At 39.1% G+C, this 27,041-nt stretch overlaps 1 protein-coding gene across 1 annotated transcript; it reads right to left on the reverse strand.

The window, feature by feature from the left end:
* Window positions 1–3,680: 3,680 nt before the first annotated feature.
* Window positions 3,681–27,041, reverse strand: LOC144475043 (uncharacterized). Its single transcript, XM_078190567.1, has 17 exons — window positions 27,008–27,041; window positions 22,876–22,939; window positions 21,525–21,630; window positions 21,347–21,445; window positions 19,409–19,604; window positions 18,328–18,514; window positions 15,486–15,574; window positions 14,466–14,760; window positions 13,459–13,558; window positions 13,216–13,368; window positions 12,125–12,320; window positions 10,793–10,971; window positions 9,777–10,143; window positions 8,463–8,809; window positions 6,240–6,560; window positions 5,332–5,445; window positions 3,681–3,821 (listed from the first exon to the last, which is right to left on the reverse strand). Exons 1-17 carry the CDS (start codon window positions 27,039–27,041, stop codon window positions 3,681–3,683), a joined length of 2,988 nt encoding a protein of 995 aa, XP_078046693.1.

The raw sequence follows: 27,041 nt of genomic DNA on the forward strand, positions 1-27,041 counted from the left end.
CGTTGTTGTTGTCGTTGTTATTCTTGTTCTAAGTCGTGGGACATTGATAATAAACTGTTGTACTTGTTATTGTTAAACGAAGGTGCCTTTAGTTGTCGTATTATTATTATTATTATCACGGAGTCACGTGGGATTTACTTCCAAAATAATCCCTACACTAGTATTATAAATTTCAATATACACTTATGCCCCAACAAAGACCAATGGCGAGTATAGAAAACATTTAGCTCAGCCTGGAAGAGTAATCGATCAAATGAAACAGCCAGATGATCCTAGAATTCGAGACTCGCGGACCTCCAATTTTCCGACGAGGTAGCCTGGCAATCGACACGGTAGCTAATTCGCCGGACTCCCCGGGAAAGCGTCGGAAAACGGACAGGTCTCTTTCGACTGCGAAGGAGAACGCCGGGAGAACGCCCGGTTACTCGTCGGCCGATAAAAGCGAACAGCGTACACGCCGGATCGTTTTTCGTGCATCCAATTTATTCTCCAACCTCGAGATTCAAATATGCTGCTAGAATGTACAGTATGTAATCGTCCACGTTAAGACGGTAACTCGGAATAACCAAGAACGGGGGACGCGTGCACGCATGCGGGGAAAATCGAAATGTACAACAAGCGAGCGGGAGCAGCGCGGAGACGCGGTTCCGGGACGACGACGCGCGACGAATACAAGCCTTTTTCTCGCGCGTGTAAAATCATTAGCGTCCGGCGCGAGTTACGGGACTCATTTGCATACCCGATGCCACGGTATAACGCGCACGCCGTCCTGGCGGACTCCTCGATATTCGCGTCGATATCCATCTTTTTTTTTTTTGTTCACCCCGCCCCGTTATTTCCTCCCCGTTTTATTTGGATTTCATTCGGTAAGCTCCGGCCGCGCGAGCAAACCGTAAATCTCAAATATAAAAACACTATTCAATATACGAAACACATTTTGTCAAGTTTAAAAAAGAGAGAGACAGAGAGAGAGAGAGAGAGTGCGGTGGAGAGCTGTAGTGGGAGGGAGAGAAAGAGGGGGGGAGGAGAGTAAATTCGTTCTAACTTCATCCCGTCGATCCAATTTCCAATAAAATTCCTTTTCGAGAGCCCGAAATTGCTTTGCCTCCTGAGAATGTAAATATTCGAGTGTCACAGAAAGTATTGCCGCGCGTTCGCCGGCTTCGGCCGCTCTGTTTCCCGATTATTATTTTTCGCAAGCGAAAATAAATTCGGCGAGCGCGCGGCGGCGGTGATCGCCGATCCCCGAATTTCCACGATTTTCCCCTAGAATTTTCAGATTTTTACAGAAATTTCCCGATCCAGATGGATATTTTCAGAATTTTTACAGACATTTCCAGAGTTGTACAGGAATAATCGAATTTCTACAAATACTTTCAGATTTTTACAGATATATCCAAAGTTCTACAGAAATTTTCAAATTTTTACAAAAATTTTTAAATTTTTACAAATGTCTCGAGAGTTTTACAGATATTTCCAGATTCGTACAGGAATTTTCCGATTTTCGTCGAAATCGCCGGATTCTTACAGAGATGTTCTGCAATGATTAGATCATATTCAGATTTATCGGTCGACATTCTCGCGAGGCACGCAATTGTTCGAGACGCGATAATGGATCGGCGCTGTTCGTCGGGATTGCCGATTTCGATTTATTACGTCCATATAGCTTCGCGATAAGGCCGCGATAATTAATTCTAGTAAATCGAGGAACGTTGATTCGTTGCATGGTCGGTCTCGAAAGTTTGCACACCTGCTGAACCTTCGGCAATTTAAAAAGACACTTTCATGCGATAAATTCACCGAGTCACCAATTCTCCTTTACACATTTCGACTAAATTCGGATTTAATTTCGATTGAATTGCCTAAATGACTGAATCGCAACTATTGAAAAATATTACAAGAATTTATAGTAATGATAAAAATTATAATAATTAATGTTAATATTTATACGTATAATAATATTAATATTTATACGTATAGCAATATTAATATTTATACGTATAGTAATATTAATATTTTTAAGTATAATAGTATTAATATTTATAAGTATAATAATAAGTCTCTTGTGTTCATTACTCGCTGAAGAGGTTTATATTAACCAAAATATTTGAGCACGCTAAATTTGATCACTAATGAGTTATTAACGCTTGCAAGAGCAAGTTGTTAGTTACTTCGGTCAATTTCAACTTCCCAGTTTCACTTTCCTTAGCTAAACCCCGTTGAAGTTACAAGTTGAACCTGTGAACTTCGCGAGATATTTTCGGTTGATAGTTTGACAATCAACGCGTTAAATATTATATTTAATCAACGCGTTAAATGTTGTATTTCTAAAAGAAGATTCCTTGTCATTTTTACGAGTCTTTGACGCTTTGTATTTTGTGCCAGGAACGAGTGACAAGATTAGTTGCACTTTAAAAATTAATTTTCACTAACGCGTTCGATATGAACAATTGTAACGACATCGACATCTGTACATTGCAAGATTATTAAAAATGTATTAACTACCGCACACGTTACCGCTTTAAACCACAGTGGAACCTTTATTATCTGAACAACACTCTGGCAGATGAATTCTTTATTATCAAAGTTCTTTGTTCATTCGAATGAACGATACATAATTTATTGTTCACAAGAATTTAATTTAATAGTTATCTCTGTTATATTTACTTAGGTTAGTTGAGTCTGTTACTATGGGGTTGCTTTTCGGTATAATTAACTTGTTCAATTTATCAAACGAGACGTATGAAATTTCCCTATTTTTTTATTGCATTTATATAAAAGTAAAACGATATATCTTATTCGATAAATATATCTATATTAATTATACTCGAGGAATAACCAAAGGTACGGCAGTCGATCACCCCACAGTAACCGGCACAATTGACTTATATAATTTCGCTAACGAGACATATCACATTTCCTTACCGTTTCATCTCATTTATTTAAAAATAAAAAAATACAATATATCTCATTCGATAAATGTATGCATTAATTATACTCGAGAAGCGATCGATCACTCCGCACCAACCGGTACAATTAACTTATATAATTTCTCTACCGAGACACATTACATCTTTCTTGCCCCTTTTTATATCGTTTATTTAAAAACAATAAAAACACAATATATCTCGTTCAATAAATATAAATATATATTAACTACAGCCCAGAACAAACCAAAGGCGCTTCGTCCTCCTCGCGTTATCGTCTAGGTTCCACCGTGTCGTTAATATCGTTAAAATCGTTAACAACTGAACAACGGGCATTAAAAAATGCAGAAATCGCGTTCGACGGGTACGCGAACGAGAATCGCGGTGGCGCGGGTGAAAGTTTCGCGACCGACGGTGCCCTCTGCCTTAAAAACAAAATTCAGCTAATTGCGGGCGAGAGCCCGGTGGTCCGCGCGGGACGCGAGAGGATCGTAGAGATTCGGAAGCAGGGCCGGTGCGCCGGTTCTCGCACGTGCGATTCGCACGCCGCGAAAGTGCCTCTTAATTGAATCCTTCGCAGAGAGCCGCCCCAGAGAGATTTCCACGGTCGCCGGCGAAGTTTCGACGTCGCTCGAAACTCTTTCGCGAGCTAAGACTGAAACCGGGGGTAGGGAGGGGTAGGGAGGGTGGGAGGCGACGGTGGATGGCGGCGGCGGCACGCCGGGGCCGTGCGCGGAAGAATTGGATTCTTCATCAATCGAGATCGGGTAGGCCGCCGTTGGAGCCGAAGCTGTCTCTGGAATCCTTTTGGGCTCGCTCGAAATGACTGCCGGGGGAGGCGTCTTTCAGACGGTTCTCGAAATTCAGAAAGTCTGAGCCGCACGGACTGCAGGCCTGCATTGATTGGGCAAAAGGTTCTTTGTTCAAGCGATCCGCCACACTGTCTTCAACCCTTGACAACCCCGTCGGTCTTTCCGGAGCGATTTGCACGCCGGCGATCGATCGATGGTGAGAACATAATTCACGGATATCGTTCGCGTAAACGTTAGTTCACAACCGCGTTGATCAGTGCTTCTTATTGTTAACGTTTTCGTAAATTAGGAAGGCGATTCGCGCTCAGAAGCCAATCGGTATATAAATTCAAGTTTTAAATTAATTCAAGCTATTGAAAAATATAACTTTTTTTACTTTGTATCAAATTTTAATTGAACACTGTAATTTGATTAATTTTTGTATGTCTTTAACGTGTTAATATTTAGATGCGAAAGTAGTTGGAAAATTAATAATGTAACATGCGAGGGAACATATTGAAGTAAACTAGTAACATACAAATGAATTTAATGAAACAAAAGGAAATGTTGATGTTTTGTTTGAAGAAATTATTTTCTGTGATCTTAATTATGTTTAGTTATTTCAGGGTTAATTTAAGTGCTGCTACCTGTTGTTTATTCAGCAAAAACTTGATTTATCACCTAGAAGATTCTACGATAGAGATGCGCTCGCAACGCATAATTAACTTTCAAAGACAATTGCACTTGCATTGATTTTATTCCGGATCGTCAATTTGTCGAACGCCAATCTTTACTTCCACGTTTAAATATTGATAATAGGAGAGCAGGATTTGATTTCTGTTTAACGTTAAACATACCATGTCGGTCAATTTCCGCGCTGCTTATTGACCATTATCGATCAGTTACGGCACAAATGCATGCAGGGTTGTTAAGGGTTAATCGGACTGTGGATGTTTATGCATTCTGAGCAAACGTACTCAAGTCATTTGCTTAATGTTTCACTTATTATCGTCAATAGAAACGGAATTACTACCACTACTAATATGATAATCAAGCTACAAACAATCTATTAAATATAAATCATTTCTCCTGAATCGAAACAAATTTTAGTTCCTCTCTTATCAAAATCAATACTAAATTAATACATTTGAAATTATATATAAAAGCATTATACTTAATTTTTTAAGTTTACTCACTAAGGAAATTTGATTTTAAATAAACATCAATTACTTTGAACTGTATCATTGTGCATATTTGAAATAGTTTACGTAATTATGTTATTACTATTTTGTATGGTTAATTTAATTTTGGATCTCTACTGTGGCCGAATAGTTAACGTTATAAAAATTTAAAAAAAAATCATGGCAACCAACAATTTGCTATCTATTATCGAGGCATTATTATATAGTTTTTAAAATATTAGATACGCGACGAATAAAATCAGTAAAATAGCTAATATTATTTAATATTATGCTTAATAGTTATATTATTTAATGCTAATGTTATAAAAATGTTCAGGGCCGAGCAACCGGTCGGTAAAGCGACAATAAATGTAAAAAAAAAGAAAGGTTTGCATAAACACCGTCAGCCGAGTGATTATAAATAATCTTTACTTGAATCAAGAAACTGTCGGACTCGGTATTTTCTGTTATTTGCCTTTCCAACCGGGGTGACGAGATCACGGTGCTCTCCGCGCTGTTGCATAGCCCTCCTTCGCTGTCCATCATCTTTCAAGAATAATTACGGGGTTCGTTTAAAATGATTAATTACAAACTTACGACGACAGAATAACGGAGAATTCGCGAATGTTCCCGTAATCGCGACGATTCGACATCGAGCTGCCAACCTTCGCGCAAAATAAAAAATGCGATTCGTCGCTCGCGTCGAACAGAAAACGGATACAAAAAGGTTGTCGTTCGTCGATCATTTCGATGATCTTAAAACACACGAACTATACGTCTGTCCATTTATCACTCGAGTCGAATGGAAAATGCGACGACACGGTCGAACGAACTGTAATAATGAACTGTTCGGGAACAAATCGAATACGTCGACGGGCACGAAACTTCGGAAAGTGTGTTCACATTTTATTGCTACCAGTACAATGTAAAAAAAAGAGCTTGTAAAAAATAGCATGCGTGAAAGCACGCAGGACAGTGTTCCGACGGAAATAAATTAGTCTAACTAAAATTTCGCTATTAAATGCACAACGTGGCTCCTAAGAGAGAGAGAGAGAGAGAGAGAGAGAGAGAAAGAGAGAGAGTCTCCGAGCGTTCACACCATGACGCGAGCGAATTCAAAATGTCGGTATCCCACTAGAAATCACAGTCTAATAAGAAGCCGATCGGTCGTCGTATCAAAAGTCTGTCTGATGCTGCGTTCCATCTGTTTGCGGCTCGAGCAGATGCTGATGACACTGCATGTCGATCGGATAGAAATTGATACCGTTCTGCTGCTGGGACCTCAAGAATTGGCAACCGAAGCACCCCGTGAAGTTACAGTAATCAGCGGTTTCTGTTACCAGCTTGGTCTTCTCCTCGACCACCTCGACCACGTTGCCGTCCTCCGTGCTGGTGATGATGCCGGTGCCCAACTTTTTCCCAAGGATCTTCACCTCCTTCCGACAGCCGGCCGACGTGTTCACCACGTTCGTCTCGCATCCGTTCGTGTTCGCCGCGGTGTTCTTCAGGAACTGTTCGTACGGCGTGAGCAGCTTCATGTTCGAGTACTGCGACGCCATGATCTCCTGATTGTGGTTCTTCGGGCCAAGGATCTTCACCTCGCCGAGGCCGGAGAACAGCTTCGACGGCGGCAGGATGTTGTTGGTCTTCCCGCCGAGAACCTTCGCACGAAATTATTGCGATTATGGGGTACCATCGACTCGAATCGTTTTTAACACAGTATAATTGTGCCCATAATTATGAAAGTGGTCTGAGTCATATATTTCTTGTTTCGAGATATTTAATGAATTGCATTTGCATAAATTAAAATATATTTCTACGTTATGCGATCTTTTTATTTAGAATTTTATTAGTCTTGAATAATGGAAATTTATTATGAATATGAAATTTTGTGTGAATTTCATACGAAAATGTTGTTTTTAAAGTTTGAATTGACTTGGACCATTTTCAAAATTAACTAAATGTATTATAGATGACTTGAAGCAATAAAGAACTACGAGTTTTATTTGAAACAATAACTTTAATGAAATGATTCGTGCACATTTATTAATGATTCTCAAAAAGTAAAGCATTTTCATCATTTCGAGTTTTTAAGTTTTTTAAAATGTTCCTGAAAAACTGGAGGAACGTATGGTAGTAAACACATAATATCTTTATGTTTTTCTTCCGATACTGGTCCAGTGGCGGTGCTTATTATTTAGTTCAGAGACGCGTGAAAGAGGGACACGCGCCGTTTACAAGTTACGTTTATATAATTTCTTTAAATTTTTCACTTGGACCACTTTCATAATTAACACGAAATGAATTCCATATAATGTTGAAAGCACAACCACCATCTAATGGTTCATTTTTGACGATATCGTAAAAATTACATTGAATAAATTTAGTTTAAAATAATGTGGTGTAGAATAGCTGATAAACTCTTTTTTTTTTAATTTTGACTTAGACCACTTTCATAATCATGGGCACAATTGATCTTCGAAATTGGAACAATGTTATTGGAGTTTTTGATCTTATAAAACGTTGTGGATGAGGATTACGGTGGTTTGTTTCTTTTTTAATTGTTTTTTTAACGCGGGAGAAATCTACATGTCAGACGCCCCCGTAACTGGGGGGGGGGGGGGCGTTGACGGGGGCAGTGTAGGTTTCGACATACTAAAACCCCTTCGGACGCGCATCGTCTACCTGACGGATTCGGGGGAGCCACGGGAACTCTAAATACACTACAGCAGCTTATGGTGGTTGCTGTTTGGTTGGTGAAGAATCTGTGTACGTGTAAATAACTAACTAAATAAAGAAATTAATATATACATAACAAACTAACTAAATAACTAAATAAGGAAATAAAGAAAGAAAAAATATATACACGAAGAAATAATTAAATAAATAAATCAAAGGACGCACTGTGCAGTAGAAATGAAGATGAGGCTAAAAGAATCCTGAATGTCAACGTCAACGTGACACCATAAGAAATGTCAAAAACAATGGAGTAATATCAACAAAAAAGTAACTTAAATATTAATAACAAATATTTAAGAATCAGAATTGTTAAGCAGAACAACGAATTTCTGTAGTTTATGAAAACCTCTACATCCAAGGTACCGAACTTTGATGAGGGTTCAGGTATACCTGTAAAAGTATGCTAGGCACAAAAATGCGTACTGTCGCCTAGCTTACTAGTTCTTCCGTACAGTCCGTGGTATTTGCATCGCGCGCCTGTCGGTATAATTATAGTTCTTCCACCGTACCTTCCTATCAACTTTTAAATATAATTATTTACACTGGTTTTTATGCTACGCGAGAGTTTTATTCCACACAACCCTTTGCACTCGAATGGTGACTCTCAGGCACCACTAATATTGTTCTTTCACCCTTTAAAATAATTTTTATAGCATCAATGTTTAATTTTAGAAAAATTAGAATTAATTTAGCATATATAAAGTACACTTCGTCGATCAAAATAAAAATACTATAAGACAGAAAAATTCTTTTAGATTTCGAGCTAAAATGGCTTCGAGTGCAAAGGGTTAAGCAGTGATTGGAACATTGCGAGAGGGTTTTACCTTGTTAAACTGATGCGTCGCTCCCAGAATCTTCATGTCCGATTGGCCGATGGGCATCAAACCCCCGTCGGGTTCACTGTCGTCGAAAACGGATGACAGTTTCATCTTGCTTTCGTAAACCGAGTGATGTTCCTCCATCGTTGAACTACCGAGAATGTTCAGATCCTCAGTTAAACTAGTGTTGCTCTTCAAATACGGAAGCGTTTCACTTAGGATCGACAAAGGGGGATGATTTTTCAATAACAGGGAGGATATCGAAGGTTGCGAGGTGGTTGACAAAGTGGAAATGTCGCTTCGGTGACTGAGAATGTTTGTTAACTCTTGTTGACTCGAGGGTACTCCTATACCTATCATAAAAGTCAGCGGATTCATATTTCAACATACTAGTCTCGGTCGCAGTGCGAGCATAGTTACATTTGAAAGCATCGTGTCGCTAAATGGTCGAACAATTTAGAGCCGAATTATTCTCGTCGAGGTTCGCCGTACTGTCGAATCTTAGGTACTGTAATTATGTAATAACATAAGAAGAAATTAATCGAATGAACGTTTTAATTCTCAGAATAATTTTTGATCGGATCAAAATTGGTAGAAACAAAAAAGTTATACGAATATCCTTAAATGATTTAACCCTTCACACTCGAGTATCTTCTCTCATTGATAATAACAATTCCGCTTTGAAATTAACAATTTTCGCGGAATAAAGTTATCCTTATCAACTTCAATAAATATAAATTCTTTCTTTGCTAATTTCAGCGGATTGAAAATGCAAGCAAGCCCCCTTAAATTCTTTTAATATCTTCGTCTATTCATTGTTTAAACAGTAGAAATATGATCTTATATTTTTCTTCAAAGCATATAACCGAATATTACTGAACAATCGCATATCACTCCTAGTCTGCTGACTGTATATAACAAAAAATGAGCAAGAGCGCATCTTAAACCAGTAATAAAATAAAAATAACGGAAGGATGCAGTATTTTGAAGTAAATAAAATTGTTAAATATAGTAAAAATTTCCGAGTAACTTTTTCATTTTGCAACGAACTCTACGGAATTTTTGCAACGAAATATTGAACAAATACGTAGAAACACTGAACAAATACATATAAATACTCAATAAATACGTATAAATATTGTCTAAATACATATAAATATTGTACAAATGAAAAGAAAATTCTGCAAGTGCAAAGGGTTAAAGGACTCGGCAGACAGATTTCCCGCTCGACCGACGGTCTCTAAATTGTTCGGTGCAGCTCGAACGTCTCGCAGAATCCGGAAACATGTGCGAGACGTTGGCGTAGAGTGGAATGTTCACCTTCGTCGTCGTGCTCGTTGACGGCGAGGCCGGCGTCAATGGACAACGATTTCGGGCCGAGGATTAAATCGTCGATTTTCGGCTGGGAGAGGAAACTGATACCGTCGACGAAACGATCGTCGAGGCTCTTGATGTCGAGTATCCTGATGTCTTTGTCCTCGAGAATCTCGATGCCATCCATCGGTATGGGTTTCTGCGCCGAGGCCGAGTTAAGTACCATGATCTGATTATCCGAATCCCCGATGATCACCTCCCCGTTGCCGCGTGTGTTCACCACATCGATCGCGTCCGCTTCGTCGCCGTCGAGGATCGTCACGTCGTGAGCGTTCTGCGCCATCAAATCGCGCGCCTCGCTGTTCGTCATCACCTAATTGCCAAGTTAACACGGTGAGAATGACTGACAACCGGCTCGACGGCAGTCGTCGACATTCGTTGAAATTCTACGATGATCTATGAACCCCCGCGCCCGCACTCGCGACGGTTATTTTTAACAATAACTAACTCAGGACGTTATCCGGCTTCTTCCTGTCCTTTTCTAACACTTAAGCTTTCGAGTAAATGACGGTGTACTCTAAACCACCCTGTACTCCCCGAAGAAATTATTACAATAGTAAGCTTATATATTTTATAAGCTTCTTGAAAGTGTAAATTAATAAAAGTTGACGAGTTGAATCGTTCTTATCAAATATATGAATAAATTAGATATAATATTTGTGATATATGAAAATGTGCCTTGCCGCTCATTTAACACTCTATATATAATAATAAAAATAATTAATGTCAGTGTCTATTTAAAAATAATTGGGACCAATTATTATGGATTTAGAAGCTCTGACAAGTCGTCGTGTTAAGCGGAGTATAAAAGTTTCGAGTAGAACAGTCGGAAAATAGACTTTTAGCCGCGAATTACCGGCGCGCAGCGAAGATCGCGAGGTTCTGAAAGATCATATCGGACGGAAGCTGCAACGGCCTGGCTAGGGATAAGTGCGAGGATCATGATCGATCCGTTTCATCACCTCGTAACGACCGTCCTCGGTGGCCCGCACGAATTGTATCCCGCCCTGGGCAGCCAGTTCCAGCAACTCGTTGCAATCCTCCATCGTCGGGGATACAACGGTACCATTCTGGCGATTTGGCTCGTTCCTCGGTGCCTCGCCGTACGTGAACTGGGAATCCAATGCCGTCACTAGGCTCTCTGTCGACAATGCACTTAAATAAAGACCACATTGCCGCGACAGTTTGAAAAACAGCGCCGCCTTTAACGAGCCAATTATGGCGCACGGGCGGCGACAGCCCCCGCTGAATCCCGGCTTGTCTCGCGCGTCTCGGCCACCGATTCCACCCGTCGCGCGGACCAAATCATTTCGTCGTCGAGCTAAATTATTTAACCGTTTCGATCTACTTCTGGAACGTCTTTTTCCGGGAGGCGATGCCATTAACGGGACAATTATTCGACGCCAGTTTCGGGGACGCGCGGGTAAATATTTGATTTCAACCTTCGCTCGTTCCGTTGCGTTCGCTTGATTCAGTCGTCAAACGGTTCTAACCGGACGGTATTATTAGCCGGAGGGTTAACCTTTCTTTAAAGCAACCTCGCCTGAATTTTTCGACGTATTTTTAGTATTTTCTATAAGCAGTTTTTGTAATTTATAGATATTTTAGCAGAATCGTCTGTGACAATGGATCTTAGAGTATGATGGAGTGGATATTAGAGATTGATTTTCTTTAGGAGAAAGTGTATAAAATGTAGCGAAATGTATAACAAATGTATATATTTATATGTATACAGGTGTTCCTATAATCATTCTCAATTGGGAAATAATAGATTCCTGGGTTTATTTGAAGTAACTTTTTCCTTGGCGAAAATGCAATACGCGGCTTCGTTTGCGAGTTATTAAGAAAAAAACGCTGACCAATCAGCGTAGAGACGTCAACTTAGCGCGAAGCGGCCGAGTCGATGAGCGAAACTATACTTCGCCCACAAGGTACCTCGGACGCCGCGCGTCGGTAGAGCTCGCCTATTATTGGTCACTGTTTTTCGTCGGTAACTTGTTAACGATACCACGGAGACAATTTTTGCAAAGGAAAAAGTTGCTTGAAATGATCTCAGGAATCTCTCGCTTTCCCATTGCCAATGACTTTTTGAATATTTTATACATTTACAAGTTTCGTTTTAACACTGCCGTCTGCTGTTATCTTCCATTTCCTGGTAGAGCAATTTGGAACGAGTCACTTTGAGACCTGGGACTGTTCCAGCTTTATTAATCTTTCCGTGTAGGACTGTCTATTTTCCGATATCCCCGGACTCCCCTAGTGCCTGTGATTATTCATACGCAGGTAATCCTCACCGTGTTCGCTTTCCGGGCCGGGCGGCTCGACGATGAAATTGATTTTTCCGTCGGGATCGATGCTCTGAATGACAGTCGCCACCACAGGCACTTTTATCTGCACGGCTTTGATCCTGTCTGCGTCCGGCGCGATTGTTGGGCTTAGGGTCATCTTTCCGGCTATTCGAAGGTCGTCCGCCGTTGCCGCCGTCAAGATCTGAGGAACAACATTACTCGTTAATTTTTATTTTTAATCGGAAAATGTTTTACGATTTCTGTAATTAGTAATGTAACTTTGACATAAGTGAACGCTTTATTTACCAGGGATATAGTAATAGAGGGATATAGAAATAGAGGGATATAGTAATTCAGGGATATAGAAATACTTATTTAGATTTGATAATTAATTTTTACTCTATTCATAATTTTCTATTAAATGATTTCGTAAATATTTTAAAATATTCTACTTAAAATACGTTACTATAATTCTCAATTATATGGTATTATAAATGTTATAAAATAATTTAGAATACTCTAGAATACCTTAATTTTATTGAGCTTCGCAAATCTTTATTTTGCAATTATTATTTGATTCAGGCTAGATTATTTGAACGCATTCTCAATATTTCAATTTACTGTTATTAAAATTGTAAAGACACATTTATTTACGAACAGTGTTAAACCTAATGTTAAGTAAATTACTTGAATTGTATGAAATGTAAGAAGTTGTTCGCGTGGTAGTCAGAGAGTTAAACGATAATATCAAAAGAGCTTGTTACATTATGTTAACCTAAATAATTCGATAGATCATGAATAAAACTATTGTAATTTTTCAACAATATTTAAAAAAATTCTCGGTTACCGATCTTCGATTTTAAAAGGACTGTTGGACAAATAAATCGTTAATAAATACGCTGATAAATAAAGTGTCAATAAATAAGCCGGTAAATAAAGTGTTAATAAATAAGCCAGTAAATAAAGTGTTAATAAATAAGCCAAGAAATATAGTGTTAATAAATACGTCATAAAATTCAGTGTTAATAAATACGCCGAGAAATAAAGTGTTAAATAAGCCAAAAAATATAGTGTTAATAAATAAGCGGAGGTTTTACATTTTTGTGAGTTCCAGTTGTCGAGACTTTCACGAGTATGGGAATTCCCTTGGCGGGCTTGAAAAGGGCGAAAGGCGTTTGGTTCTCCAGCAGAGCCATCTCCATCGCTTTGGTATCGATCTTGTCGATCACCATCGACTCCATAACGTCAGACTTTCAAGAAACAGTTCACAACATTAATTGCCACATTTCCCTTTCTCTACTATATATCATGCAACAAATAAAAATGATTTGATACGATACCTTCGGCGGGCTACCAATCGTGAGCAGGGGGTCCTTGTCTCTAATCTCCATGGTCTGATTGCGATCATTGTTCGGAAGTTGCACGATCCGGACGTTTTTGCTAACAATGAACGATTTTAGCAAAATCAAATGGATTCGATTACATCTTTCGATTGCAATAATAAAACTATATTATTCTTTCGATAGAAGGAAGAAAAGGATGCGCAATAGCTTCGCGTGTTAAAAATCTACCAAACTGTTTTATGCATTTATTTCTAGACCAGCCACAAAGTTGGATTTCACCAGGAATTGTTTCATAGTATTAAAAAATTTGTAATTTATAGCATACTTAATCTTTTTTTATTGAGGCAATAATTTCGACTGTGATACAATGACTCGCTTTCCGAATTATAACTGAGACATTAATTTCATCATTACTAGACCGTGAATTGTTATGTAAAATAAAGTACAAAAAAAATAACATTAATAACGTAATACGATAAAAATAAAAACATATATTAATCAAATTATATGCATAAAATCCGCCGTCTATTTTTAACAAAACAGAGAAGAAGACACGATATAACCCTTCAAAGTCCTGCGTCCAACCAGATTAGAAATTAGCTTTTGAACTGATCTACTTGTTTATTTATTAATTAATTTTCTATATAAAAAAATATTCATGAATGATTATCGAATTAAATGCTACAATAATTAGTGCAATTTTTAATCACCATAAACAGCTCAAAAAATTACAAATAAATGTATGACAAATTTTGAAACAGAGCCGAAAGAATAGTTAGCACCGTGAGGGATTAATGTTTAACTAAAACCATGATTATGCAAAATAAAAATGTTTCGGTGGGAAACGCTTCGAATTATGACAGGCAGACGTGTGGGGATGCAGGAAATAGAGGGGCTGTGGGCCTGGAAAGATCAACATTCGGGCTGCGTTCATTTATCCATGGAGAAACGGCTGTCCGTCATGGAGAAAATTAAGCGACGTCCGCGCCGCGACGTCTACCTACTTTCTTATGACGTTCGGATCGTTGATTTCGGGCTGGGAGGCGCTCGGATGTCGATAGTTTATGCCGTGCTTGTACTCCTCGTGCGATCTCAAAGAGAATCGACGCGGAAACTCTTTGCCGCAGATTCCGCACACGTACTGCATTTTCTCGGCGTGTGCATGCATTTTCTCGGCGTGTGCATGCGCTTTGACCTTGTGGCAGACCAAATTCGACATTTGATTGAAGCCTTTGCCGCAAAGCTCGCATTTGTACGGCCGCTCGTTCGTATGAGTAAACACGTGGTTCCTCAAATTGCCTGACAACGAAACGGTGTTCAACCATTAAAGCTTGTAATCATCCCCCCGAATTATATTGACCGCGCGCGCGCGTATCGAGATCCGTTACAGACGATTTCGCGCGCGTTTCTATTTCGCCCGGCCGCAAGTTTTCCGGCAAACAATATTCCAACATGATCGAAACCTTCGATCTCACTTTTCTGCGAATCGCGCACGCTTTTCTTTCATTTAAAAACGTATATTGCATCGAACTGCGTTTCAAAAATGTTTGTCAAATATTATTGAATGGTGCAATAATATTTTGACTGATGGGGCGATTTTTTTAGGAATATAACTGGCTTAATCGAGACTTGATTAATGTTAGTTCAAATATTGATCGATAGTTCATTATATTTAGTTTGAAAGTAGTGTATAAAATAATGAAATTGTAGAAAATTCTTTTACTATAATTTGCGATGATTTATTGAAAGATTAACTGGCTTAGTCGGGTTTTATTTGTTAATTTAAATATAGATCAATCGCCCACTGTATTTTATTCTTAGCTATAAACTAATAAAAATATAGAATATCATGCTTTTACAATATTTTTTCAAAAAGTAATTGACTTTAATTCATCAATTTAAATGTAAATCAACTGTCAAAACTGAAAGGGTTAAACTCTCTTCTGATTAATATTTAAACGCGAACATGCGGGACTTAATTATTCGTAAAAACGTTCTAAGTTTGAATACGGTCGTCGAAATACCTTTTTGATGAAATCCTTTCCCGCAGATCTGACACTTGTGTGGCTTGTGCTCCGAGTGTGTTTTCCGATGCGAGATCAACGTGGACACTCTGGAAAATTGGAAACGTTATTTGTTATTTATTATTCGGAACGTATATATGCATTATTTCAAAAGATAGTAGATCTAGAAATTAGTTCAATGTATTTTTTAATGAAGCAATTATAAGACTGTTTTAGTCTTAAATTTTGCATACCGTTTTGCTAGGGTTTTCTTTTAATGTTAGTCTTTTTACAAACGTAATTTTTTAACATTTTTATTGTCTCACTTTGTACTCATATTTGCCATAACCTTTAATTCTCTGAGTTTATGACAATGTAAAATTAAAATCTATAACAGTAGAGAGTTCAAAATAATTCAAGAATTTTCATTAATTTATTAAAATTGTTCAAAGAACCAAAACTTTAAAATAAAATATTGCTTTTCTAAACTTGCAGATAACTGATTAATCGAGCTAATTTAAATAGCATTTTTCGAACGCGTGAAATATGAAATTCCGTTTAATTTGCACGTGAAAAGGTTAATTCCTGCGCTTGAGAAAAGCACTCGACCTAATTAAAATTACATAACAAAGCAAACTACAAAATAAAATATCGGGAGTCTGAATTTGCAATAATTGTATAGTCGCACCAATTTAAATAGTATTATTCGAACGCTATGAAACATAAAATTACATAACAAAGCAAACTACAAAATAAAATATCGAGTGTCTAAATTTGCAATAATTGCTTAGTCTCGCCAATTTAAAAAGTATTTCCCAAACTCTATGAAACATAAAATTACATAACAAAGCAAACTACAAAATAAAATATCGAGTGTCTAAATTTGCAATAATTGCTTAGTCTCGCCAATTTAAAAAGTATTTCCCAAACTCTGTGAAACATAAAATCCCGTTTGATTTGCATGTGAAAGGGTTAATTCCTGCGCGTGACAACAAAACCGAATAAAACCAGTTCCTTCGTATCGGCAATATTTAAAGCGTCGGAGAAGCGATTGCGGCGGAGCCGAGTATCCGCGGCGGGAACGCGCTTAAGCGGCGTCGCGCAAAAGCGACGCTTTATTAAAGTTAATTCGCAAAAGGACAGGTACGTCAGGCTCGTTAAAAATTTTCTTCCGCCGGGTTCCGCACAATCGCGCGCGATCCCCCCGTCCCGCCCGATTCAAAACGCTAATGACCCGGCGTGCTCGGTTACGCGGCCATAATTAGTTTCCTCGCTTGTCGGCGAGATTGTAGTTTCGAAATTTTTCTCGCGCGTTTTTTTCACTCGCGGCGCAAACGAGAAACCACCACCCGGCGCACGGCTTTGAAGCGAGCACCCGGGATTCGGGGGACCGACGGAAAACCGGACTCTCTCTCTCTGGTGAACCGAAACTGTTCCGATCTAGTAAATCGGCGCGAATTGGACACGACTGCAATAATTTGTTATTCCTGACGCGTTAAATATTTCGAGCTCGATTTTATCGCGAACACGCAGCTTTCGTGTCTAATTTGTTCTACGCTATTTTTGATATTTTAGGAATGTTCTAATTTCGTCTGAAAATAATTTACTATTTTTTTATTGTTATACGGCGGATTGTAAACGGCGGATTTCTATGTAAAATTAAAAATATCTGCAGTTACAGTAATGGTTCGATGAATGACTCAACTTTACGATTCTACTACCGTCGGAGTGCTATTGCTACGCCACTGTAATTTATCGATTTCTTCGCTACGCTACTCCTTTGACTCTAATCCCCGGAAGGCAACTCGTAATACTCTCATTTTAGTCTCATTTTAATCAGAAAATTATCAGCAATATGTTAAAAAAAGAATTCAGTTCTAAAATCATAAAGTTAAAAAAGTTTTGTTATAGTATTATGAGTTGTCTTCCGGGAATTGGAGTCAAAGGATTCGCGGCGTGTGCCGCAGCACACGTGTTCACCGACTCCGTCGAACCTCGGCATAAATTACAGTGGCGTAGCAACAGCAGCTCCGACGGTAGTAGAATCAAGAAGTTGAGTCATTCATCGAACCATTGCTGCATTCGTAGTAATCTACACCGGTATGCGGCGGCTGCCTTCACAGGTAGTTTCGTTCGCCCCGAGTCTCGTTCTATGAGATGTCCTCACTTTTATGAGATGTCCCCAACGACAAAGGCGAGCTGCGAGGATCGAATGACCGTTCCTTCGTATTCACTTCGTGACGATTTTCGATTCCTACTCTGAGACATTCATCGACATTCAATTCACAGACTGATTTTTGTTACGTAGAACCGCAGAATCGTATAATTAACCAGTTAACTGTGGCGCCCTCATTTAAAAGTGCGCACAGTTTTGTGTCGCCAGAATCGAGCCACGACATAACCTGACATAACCTATACGGTAGGCTAAATATTTTGGATCGTAGAACTGTGCTCCCTGCCGACGTTATCTACCGTGCACCCTCAAGAAGGAAAGAAAAAAGCCGTCGGGAGTAATCTCCGTACGTAACAACACTATAATATATAATATAGCATACAGTATAATATATCCTACAACATATATTGTAAGATATAATATATATGACCGTCTTCCCTCTCCATCTTCTACTTCTCAACAAGCAAATTTCCCCGAATCCCCTAAAAACACAATTCACCGTTTTCTAATCGTCACGGACAACATTTCGAAACGAGTGGCACGAAGAAAGCCCAGGTAAAGCCGAAAAAGGAAACCGCGGAGAACACGTGGACTGACCGGGGTTCCATACGATCGGAAAGTTACGCGAAACCAATTCGGATGCAGAGGGAAGTGTCATGAAGAAATAACCGTATCGATTCGCTTGCTGACCTGTTGAAAGTTTTCTTGCAAAATTCGCAAACGTACGGCCGGGCGTCGCTGTGTATCGCCTTGTGCTGGCTCAGTGTCGATAGCTGTCGGAAAGCTTTGCCGCAAGCCTCGCATTTGAAGTTCCTCTCGTCCGTATGGGTCGGCAAATGTCTCATCAAGGTGTACTGATGCCGGAACTCCTTCGAACCTATCGCAAATGTTAAGCTGAGGATACTTTTCTTATTTATAGACTACGCTCGCTTCATTTAACACGTTGACTGACGAAGACTAACTTTCAAAGTTATTTAACGATCTAACCACTGTCATATGCGGATCGCAGAATTGTTCCAATTTGAAAATTAATTTTTACAATAATTTATCGCGTTTTGTCAATTTGATTGAGATCTGAGAGGGGTAATAATGTTTTTGAAAGTAATTGAAGTTATATAGCTTAATATATTATATATAATATATATTGAACAATATATTAATATATATTGAAGTTATATAGCTTAATATATTAATTTTAATACGTTTAAATGAAACAATTTATTTTTGAGAAATTTTCGAGATCTACAATCAAAATATTAACATTTATTTGGCAACAGTATAGCTGAACATGCTTCAGGTAATTTATTATATTATTCCCATCATATTATCGTATCAAGAAGAATTCTTGCGAGACAATAGTGCATTAACAAAAATTCAATGAAAATTCAACTATCGAGATATCCAGCACGTCGGACGATAGACAATCCAGATTGATTTATCATGCCCTGTTTCCCATTTTGTTTCAGAAATCTGTTCACGTGAAATCGCGTGCACCGTGGAGCTATAGTATATTCTCGAGCGCGCCATGCCTGTCTCGCAGAAAAATTTCAAACCGAAATTGCTGTAAAATGTTACCAATCACGATAGCCCAATTATTAACCAGGTCTCCGAAAAGCCGCTTTACACGTCTTAATTTTATTACTCATTTCTCACTTTATAATCTTTTTTTATTTATATTAAAACTATCATCGATCATGTCAACGTGTTAATGATTCATCCGAAAGCTTGCACGGTGAAAGCCAGGAGAATCGTGGAACGTATTTCAACTCACAGATCCCGCATTCCCAAATTTTCAGAGTCTTTCCTTCGCGTTTCAGGTACTTGACGAAGTGAAGCTTCGACCTCGGATCGTCCTTGTCGATCAGGTGAGTGGAGGACGAAGACGGTGCGTCGACAATCGGATGCGAGTACACCATTACGTTGTCTTCCGGGGCGACGATGTTCTGATCCAATATTTGAAACGAATTCTGAATTTGCAATTGCGATCAATTAGATTCGACGTTCGAATTCTCGAATCCGTTTAAAACTATTTACACAGGTGGAATAATTGAATTTCTATGAAAGGTTTCGGAAGGAATTCAATTTCCATTACAGGAATAACATTCTCTGCTAATGTACTCGTGATATACAGGGTGGGGCAATAACTATTGCCACCTGAAATATCTTGGAAACTATAAGTTTCACAGAAATATTTGCTGAAACAAAATTGCACAGTACGAAGAGGACCATTCGGTGGTAATAATAGTTTTTTTTGCAGGTGGAGGTACTTCGGACAATGATCTTCACTTTTTTAAATGGATCGGTCTGTTTTTGCTTCCGTATCATGATAGAGGATCGTAAAACGAGTTCAACGACCTGTTACACAAGGTCATTGAAAAAAAAAAATTATTGCAGCCTGTGCGTCAATAAGTTCCGACGCTGTAAGACTTACAAGTTGTAAGTTTTAATAAAAATTTTAATTACAGATTTGAAATTAATTGTTGAATTTTTTTTTTAAATATTTATTAGATAGATAATAATACTTAAAAAGTTTATCATATTTAAGTTAAAAATTGTAATTAATAAATTGAATGAGAATTTGAATTAGAAATTTGTAATAATTAGTGGTTAATTTAGTGCCAGCATCAGCGGTTAAACTATTGCTATAAATTAATATTTACCACCATCTCAATCGTAAAAAGAATCCAATGTTGCATTGATAGCGATGGTCATCATTTCGAACACCAACTATAAACGTATGTTTTATTTACTACCAAAACCGTAAGTATTATCGCCTTTCTCTATTTTCTATGACCTTCAATGACCTTGTGTAATAGGTCGTTGAACTCGTTTTAAGATCCTCTATCATGATACGGAAGCAAAAGCAGACCGATCCATTTAAAAAAATCAAGGTGACCTTCAAATGTCCGAAGGACCTCCACCTGCAAAAAAACTATTATCGCCACCGGGTGGCCCCCTTTGTACTGTGCAATTTTGTTTCAGCAAATATTTCTGTGAAACTTATTGTAGGGTTTTTTCCGGGTATGCATGGTCCGGTGTCATAAAATGGTAATGAATGGGACGGATGGCGACAGAGTGTTTGGGCGACTTCGAGTGGCCTGAGTCTATTGCTTAGGTTCCTCGAAGTCCTGCGTGGGCGAAAGATAGAGTGTGAGTGAGCGAGAGGGAAATAGAACAAGGAAGAGAGAGAATGAGTAAGAATGAGATAGCGAGTGAGGCAGAGCGAAAGAGTATGGATGCAAGAGAGAGAAAGAGAGAGAGAGAAAGAGAGAGAGAGAGAAAGAGAGAGTAGGATAATTTGGAAAAGAACTAGCAAGGGCGAAAGAACGGGCGGAGAAGGTCGCGGCATTCGAAGGAGAACCGTGGCGTGAAGACGTCGTTGTTGTTGTCGTAGTTGTTGAAGTCGTTGTTGTTGTCAAAGTTGTTGCGTTGCCGTTGTCGTTGTTATTCTTGTTGTAAGTCGTGGGACATTGATAATAAACTGTTGTACTTGTTATTGTTGAACGAAGGTGTCTTAAGTTGTCGTATTATTATTATCACGGAGTCACGTGGGATTTACATCCAAAATAATCCCTACATTATAGTTTCGAAGATATTTCAGGTGGCAATAGTTATTGCCCCACCTTGTATAATAACATATATGCATTTTAACACCATTAAAATGACGACGTTAGAATCGGCGTTTTACTGATAGTTAGATAAAATATACCTTGTACTTAAACGCATCTTTGTCGAGAAATTTCGTTACGCTGTCGTCGATGTTGATCACCTCGGAGTCTATGGCAACGTCCAAGTTCATGCAATCGTTCTGCTTGCAAAAGAAGTTATATTAATTATAGGAACTGTGATAAGCGTGTGGTATAATTGTTACAGCTGATTGTGATTACCTGGATCAACTGATGTTCGTTGGTTGAAGACAAACCGGGTATAACAGTGACGTCGTTCCTGCCATCGGAACCTGTGCTCCCCTCTTTCACGTAGATTTCGTAAACACTAATTATAAAATAATTGAGAAAATAGATTATTAAAGTTATCTCTACAAGTAGAACGGAGCAATGAAAAAGTTCTGTTATTAATTTTTATGTCTTTGACCAGGGTTCATGATGAGTCTACTCGGCATAGTATGATATTTCGATGTTGCTTTGCGACGAGTATACTCGTCGTGATATATAATAATAGAAAATGTGGACATAATCTCCGCGCATTTTATTATGACGACTATCTTCGTGACAATAGACAATGTTGCGACATCTTTGCGACAAGTACACTTGTCAAAGACAGCTAATTATTTAACCCTTTGACTACGGTAGACTTTGGCATGGCCGTAGTTTTTCGTTAGACATGCATTTTCTGAGGAAGTATGTTAAAATATTCAAAATATCGAATTCTATTACATTAAACCAATATCACTAGAAGTGAATAATAATTCTAAGCTTTTTTGCAACATATAACATAAATATTACACAATATATAATTAATCAGATTTAATAATCAACGGGGGTGAAATTTGATCTTGACGCCCATTGGCGCCTACAGTGCCGGGAAGCCAACGTGTGTCGGACGTCAATAGGCGCCAACAGTAGTCAAAGGGTTAAAAATAATACATAAACACTTTGACAGTCTCTATCAAATTATATATTTCATGAAAACGTCGCATTTAAACAAACTAAGAAGAAAATCAAACATACGCAGTAAAATTACAATGATTTTCGAATAGATTGCAACGTATTAACCTGTTAACAAAATAAAATCGACCAACACCTTAATTTTAAAATAAATATATCGACAGACATGCTGGAAGTTTACCGAGGTTTTAGTTAACACAAAAACAAGCCCCGAAAATCGCGTTAAATCTTCACGGTGTTCTATACATTTTTGAAAACCGCGGAGCGCGAGCCACGAAAACAGCGATTTAAAAAAAAAAAAAAAAAGAGAAAGAAAGGACATTTAAAAACGTTGTTGCGAAATATTCGTGGCAGTGTTTAAAACGGAATCATTGTTCCAATTTATCGACGCGGGCGCAGGGAATTCGAGGCGCGCTTATGCAAAATGAAAATTCGCCGCGGTAAATTGCCTGCTCTCCTGTTATCTGCAAACGTCAGAACTAATTCACCGCAATGGAAAGAAGCCCCGGGATTAAATCCGGGAATAAACCTGATTACACCGTAATCACTTAGGTCTAACCCTGACCTAACTCCCCGGCCCTAACCGGAACGCATGTTAATGTTTTAAGCTCACCTGATAACCTCGTCCGGGACAGGACGGGCGAATTGCTCCTGCGAATCTTCGTACTGGGTCTCCCCTGCAAAGTGCAACGGCGCTCCGTGAAAATTACTTGTCTTTGCAGAAGCAATAGTTTCCGCGGAGTCGGGCTCCGCGAAATGCTAGGGTGTTCCATAAGTTTTTTTTTCCCGCGCCACGGTATGTACGACCCTCGAGGGTGTGCTCGAATGAAAATCCGCGATACAGTGTGCGCGAGATAGTGGATGCCACTGACATTCCAAAGACAACGGCGCATAATCATTTAACACTAAAATACCCACATAGTTAATCAATTTAATTAACCAAAGCCGAACTAGAAAGTTAATATTTATCGTAAAGGGTGGTATTGGAATTCTTTCGCAAACATTCTAGTCAAATTCATTTTGTTCAAATATATTACAATAGAAATGAATTTTTTCAAGATTGGTCAGAGATTAGTGTCACGGATTAAAAAATTCTTTTCGTGAAATGGAAACGCAGCTCGATGAATATTTTGCAAGTTTCAACTCTTTTGAAAAGAGTGCAGAATGAGGCTTTCTGAGAGATGCAAGATAGATAGAGCAGAACGGAAGAATGGCAAGACTGGATTTATTTAGACTTTCTGTCATTTGTATTACAATTTATTAATTTTAATTTTGAATTAAATTAATTATTAATTTTAATTTTAAATTAAAATTAATTATTTTAATTTCGTATGTAAAAGTCTTTATATTCTAAAACATTTGAAAAGAATAAGTATGGAATCGGTAATTTTGACCGACTCGGTAGGTTTAGTGTTAAACAATAAATATCGTCTATCGATTTCGCATTAAAGGAAGAAACTTACGGGACACCCTAATAATTAAAAAGTTCGTACACGTCCGCGACGCGCGCAAGCATCCGCGAACGTGTTTCCGACATTGGAAAATTCTTCTCGGAAATAAAACGGACGCAGCTCGTCTAATATTCGTAGGAAACTTTCAGTTGGCTGTTTATCGAAGCAGCTCTAATAATAATGCATTGTCCCGGCCGCGATCGTGTTTGCTCGTAAATTCTGTTCTATTCGGTGCCAAGGAAAATAACTTCTGTCTTTATCGAGCCCATCGCGAGACACTCGGGATCTGTGTATTTTCTCGCGGCGGGGCGAGACACGTAGCTCGGGAAGCGCGCATCCCCGAGACGAAACTATCGGTAGGATAGACAAGTACATTCGGAATCTTGATAATCGATCCGGGAATTCCTGGTTCAGGCGACGAAATCAAATACTTTTTCAACGCGGGGAAAAAATCCGTCCAGCCGAAATAATGTAAAATAATGAAACCGTGGATTTCTTTGCGGAGAAAGAAAAATCGACGATTGTATCTTCGAAATTTTTCACCGCGTGGAAATAAATTAAAGGCAAACAGTGGAACTGTAGATCTTTGTGCAGAGTGAGAACTTTTTCTATTAATTACTGGTAATAGGAAGGAAACAGTAGTGGGGATGTCAGGTTGAAAACTATAGTAACTTAATATATGATAAAATTGTAAGGCTTGGTGCAGAATAAAAACTTTCCATATTAATTTCTACAAATTGATATAAAATAATGACAGATATTTTCCGTTGACAATTTTAACGAGCTGAAATAAAGTTGAATGATAATAAAATTGTAAATATCTACGTAAAATTGTAAATAAATATTGTCCACGTTGAAAGCTTTAAATGTGAAGTAAAAATTCATTTCCTCTTTCGCTAATAAAATATATTCTAAATTTTACGATATATATAATAATATAATATATAATATACCACATTTCCAGCGAACAGATAGAAACGATATTAATATTTTAAATAACAACAAACCTAGAATTGTTTAACACTAGAAAGACGGGAACTTGAAGACGGGAAAATGACTGCTTTTCGGCAATATAAGTATAACACACATATATATACCGGAAATGAAGGAGGGGGGGCAACAACAATGATTAATAAACGCATTTATATGTTGTAGAAAAGGTCACAAAATTATAAGAAGCTGTGTCATTATTTACATAATTATTTTTCTAATTGAAATTGAAAAACAGTCAAAATGACTTGCTTAGGCAATCTAGTGTTGAAAAAAAGGAGTTCGTCTACCAGATATCGCACAGCGGCGTCCAAGACTCGAAAACTGTGCGCAGCGCGACGTTTATTTTTCAAACTGTAGAGTTTTGCGGAAGGAAAATCGTCGACGCATAAGCGAATCCTAATAGGAAGCTTTCAAGATTCCGGCTGAAAAAAGAGTGGAGGACGATACTCTTGCACTTTAAAGTCTCCCACGATAGTCTTTCGCTCGTTTTGATTTAATAATCCGGCCCCGGGGCCCGCTGCAGTCGCTTCAGCAAATCTTTTGTGCACTTTGCGCGATCTGATCGCGCTCGACCAAAAGAATCCGTAATGGGGGACGAATGAATAAATCCCCGTTACTTAATTCATATTGATTAAACGGCGCGAATTTCGGTCTATAATTTTTGTTTCACTTTTAAACCCCGATGAAATCCTTCGCGCTACCCCCCACCCTCCTCTCCGCCTCCCCCCTCCCGGGCGAAGTATTCCTTTTTAACGCGACCGTAAAAAGAATTTCAAATATCAAAATGAATTCGGAATTAGACGGCACGCGTCCGGCAAATTTTTCTAGCCTTTTTCCAGAACCGCGCGGATACGTTGAATAACTAATGCCGGCATCCTTATAAAATATAACAATTTCACCGGTGAATATTTCAAACGAAGCACTAAACGTTAATGTTTCATCCGTCAGAATTCGCTCGTGAATGAATAGCTGAGACCATCGTGTAAATAAATGTAAAAAATTGAACAATTAAAGGTGATTAAATTTCAAGTGAAAGGTGATTAAATTTCAAGTAAAAGGTGATTAAATTTCAAGTAAAAAGAATTAAATTTCAAGTAAAACGAATTAAATTTCAAGTAAAACGAATTAAATTTAAATATTCGATACATCGAAATACCGAATCTGTTCGAATCGGTTCGACGTTCTAAATCTGGCCCCCCGTTCCGTTTATAACATGGACGGGCATTCCATGGTCATCTCCCCATAAAATGTATCAAAGTCGGCTGACGGTGCCGCAACGATGTTGCACCCGGCCGTCCACGCGCGTCCCCACGACTGGATCCCGTTCACTCTTTTTCGAAGAACGCGTACGAAAAAACGCGAGATAGTTCTATCGACCAAACAAACTTATTCGACGAACCAACACTTCTACCGTTTCCCATACACCACCAAAATTCACGAACGTGCACTGGATTATTTCTCACCTTCGCATCAACGTGCTGACAATTACGTGGAAAAGTGGCGAGAGTAAAAAATCGCCGACAAACGACCAACCGTTTATTCCACGTATAAACACAGAGTAGCGTTATCGACGTCATCGCAAATACCGCGATAAAAATCTTGAACAGATTCCACGAAAGTATCGACTCGCATAAATCTGTTCGCGACGATATTTCACGAGAGCCGATCGGTTCGGAAAGCCTCGAAAAGCCACTCCCGGGAAGCTCGCTGTCACAAACCGGTCCGAAGGTTCGCGATTTCCGGGGAGCACGCCGCGATGGAAAAATCGGCCGGGAAGGCCGGCGGCGCGTCAAGATCGGCGAAAACGCGGGCGAAAAGGGTTCCCACCGGCTTTGCGAATCGAGCGGGTTAAGGCTGCTCGCGAATTCCCGTGGAATCGGAGACCGCGTCCGCGATAGCCATTGCCCGTTCGTACGGGAGGCGAGAAAAAGACTATCAGATCGGCGGCGGCGTCGCGTCGGCTCCGCGGAGATCAGCAGGAATCGGCGGCGGTCTCGTGTCCGCGGTCCTCGCCTTTTTCCTCGGCTGTTGTTCCGCAAATAAACGAAAGCCGCCATTATCACAGCTCATTTTTCACGGGCGGTGAGGCGTGACGGATCACGCGGAGAGAGCAGGCCGGCCGCCGCGTATCGCGATCGGGATTCTCGCCGTCGATCCGAAATAACGAGACCGGCCGAAACCCTCGCGCCGGAATAATAAAACGGACGTCGGAGAGGAGAGAACCGTAAAGGAGGAAAACAAAAATAAAAGCGGATCGGTGAAGCGATAATTCGTTTGAATCGTGTCGCCGGGTTTACTCACAGTTGTACTCCTGCAGAAGTTTGTTCTGGGACAT

This window comes from Augochlora pura, chromosome 9 (assembly GCF_028453695.1).
Source record: "Augochlora pura isolate Apur16 chromosome 9, APUR_v2.2.1, whole genome shotgun sequence".
Classification (NCBI taxonomy): Eukaryota; Metazoa; Arthropoda; class Insecta; order Hymenoptera; family Halictidae; genus Augochlora; species Augochlora pura.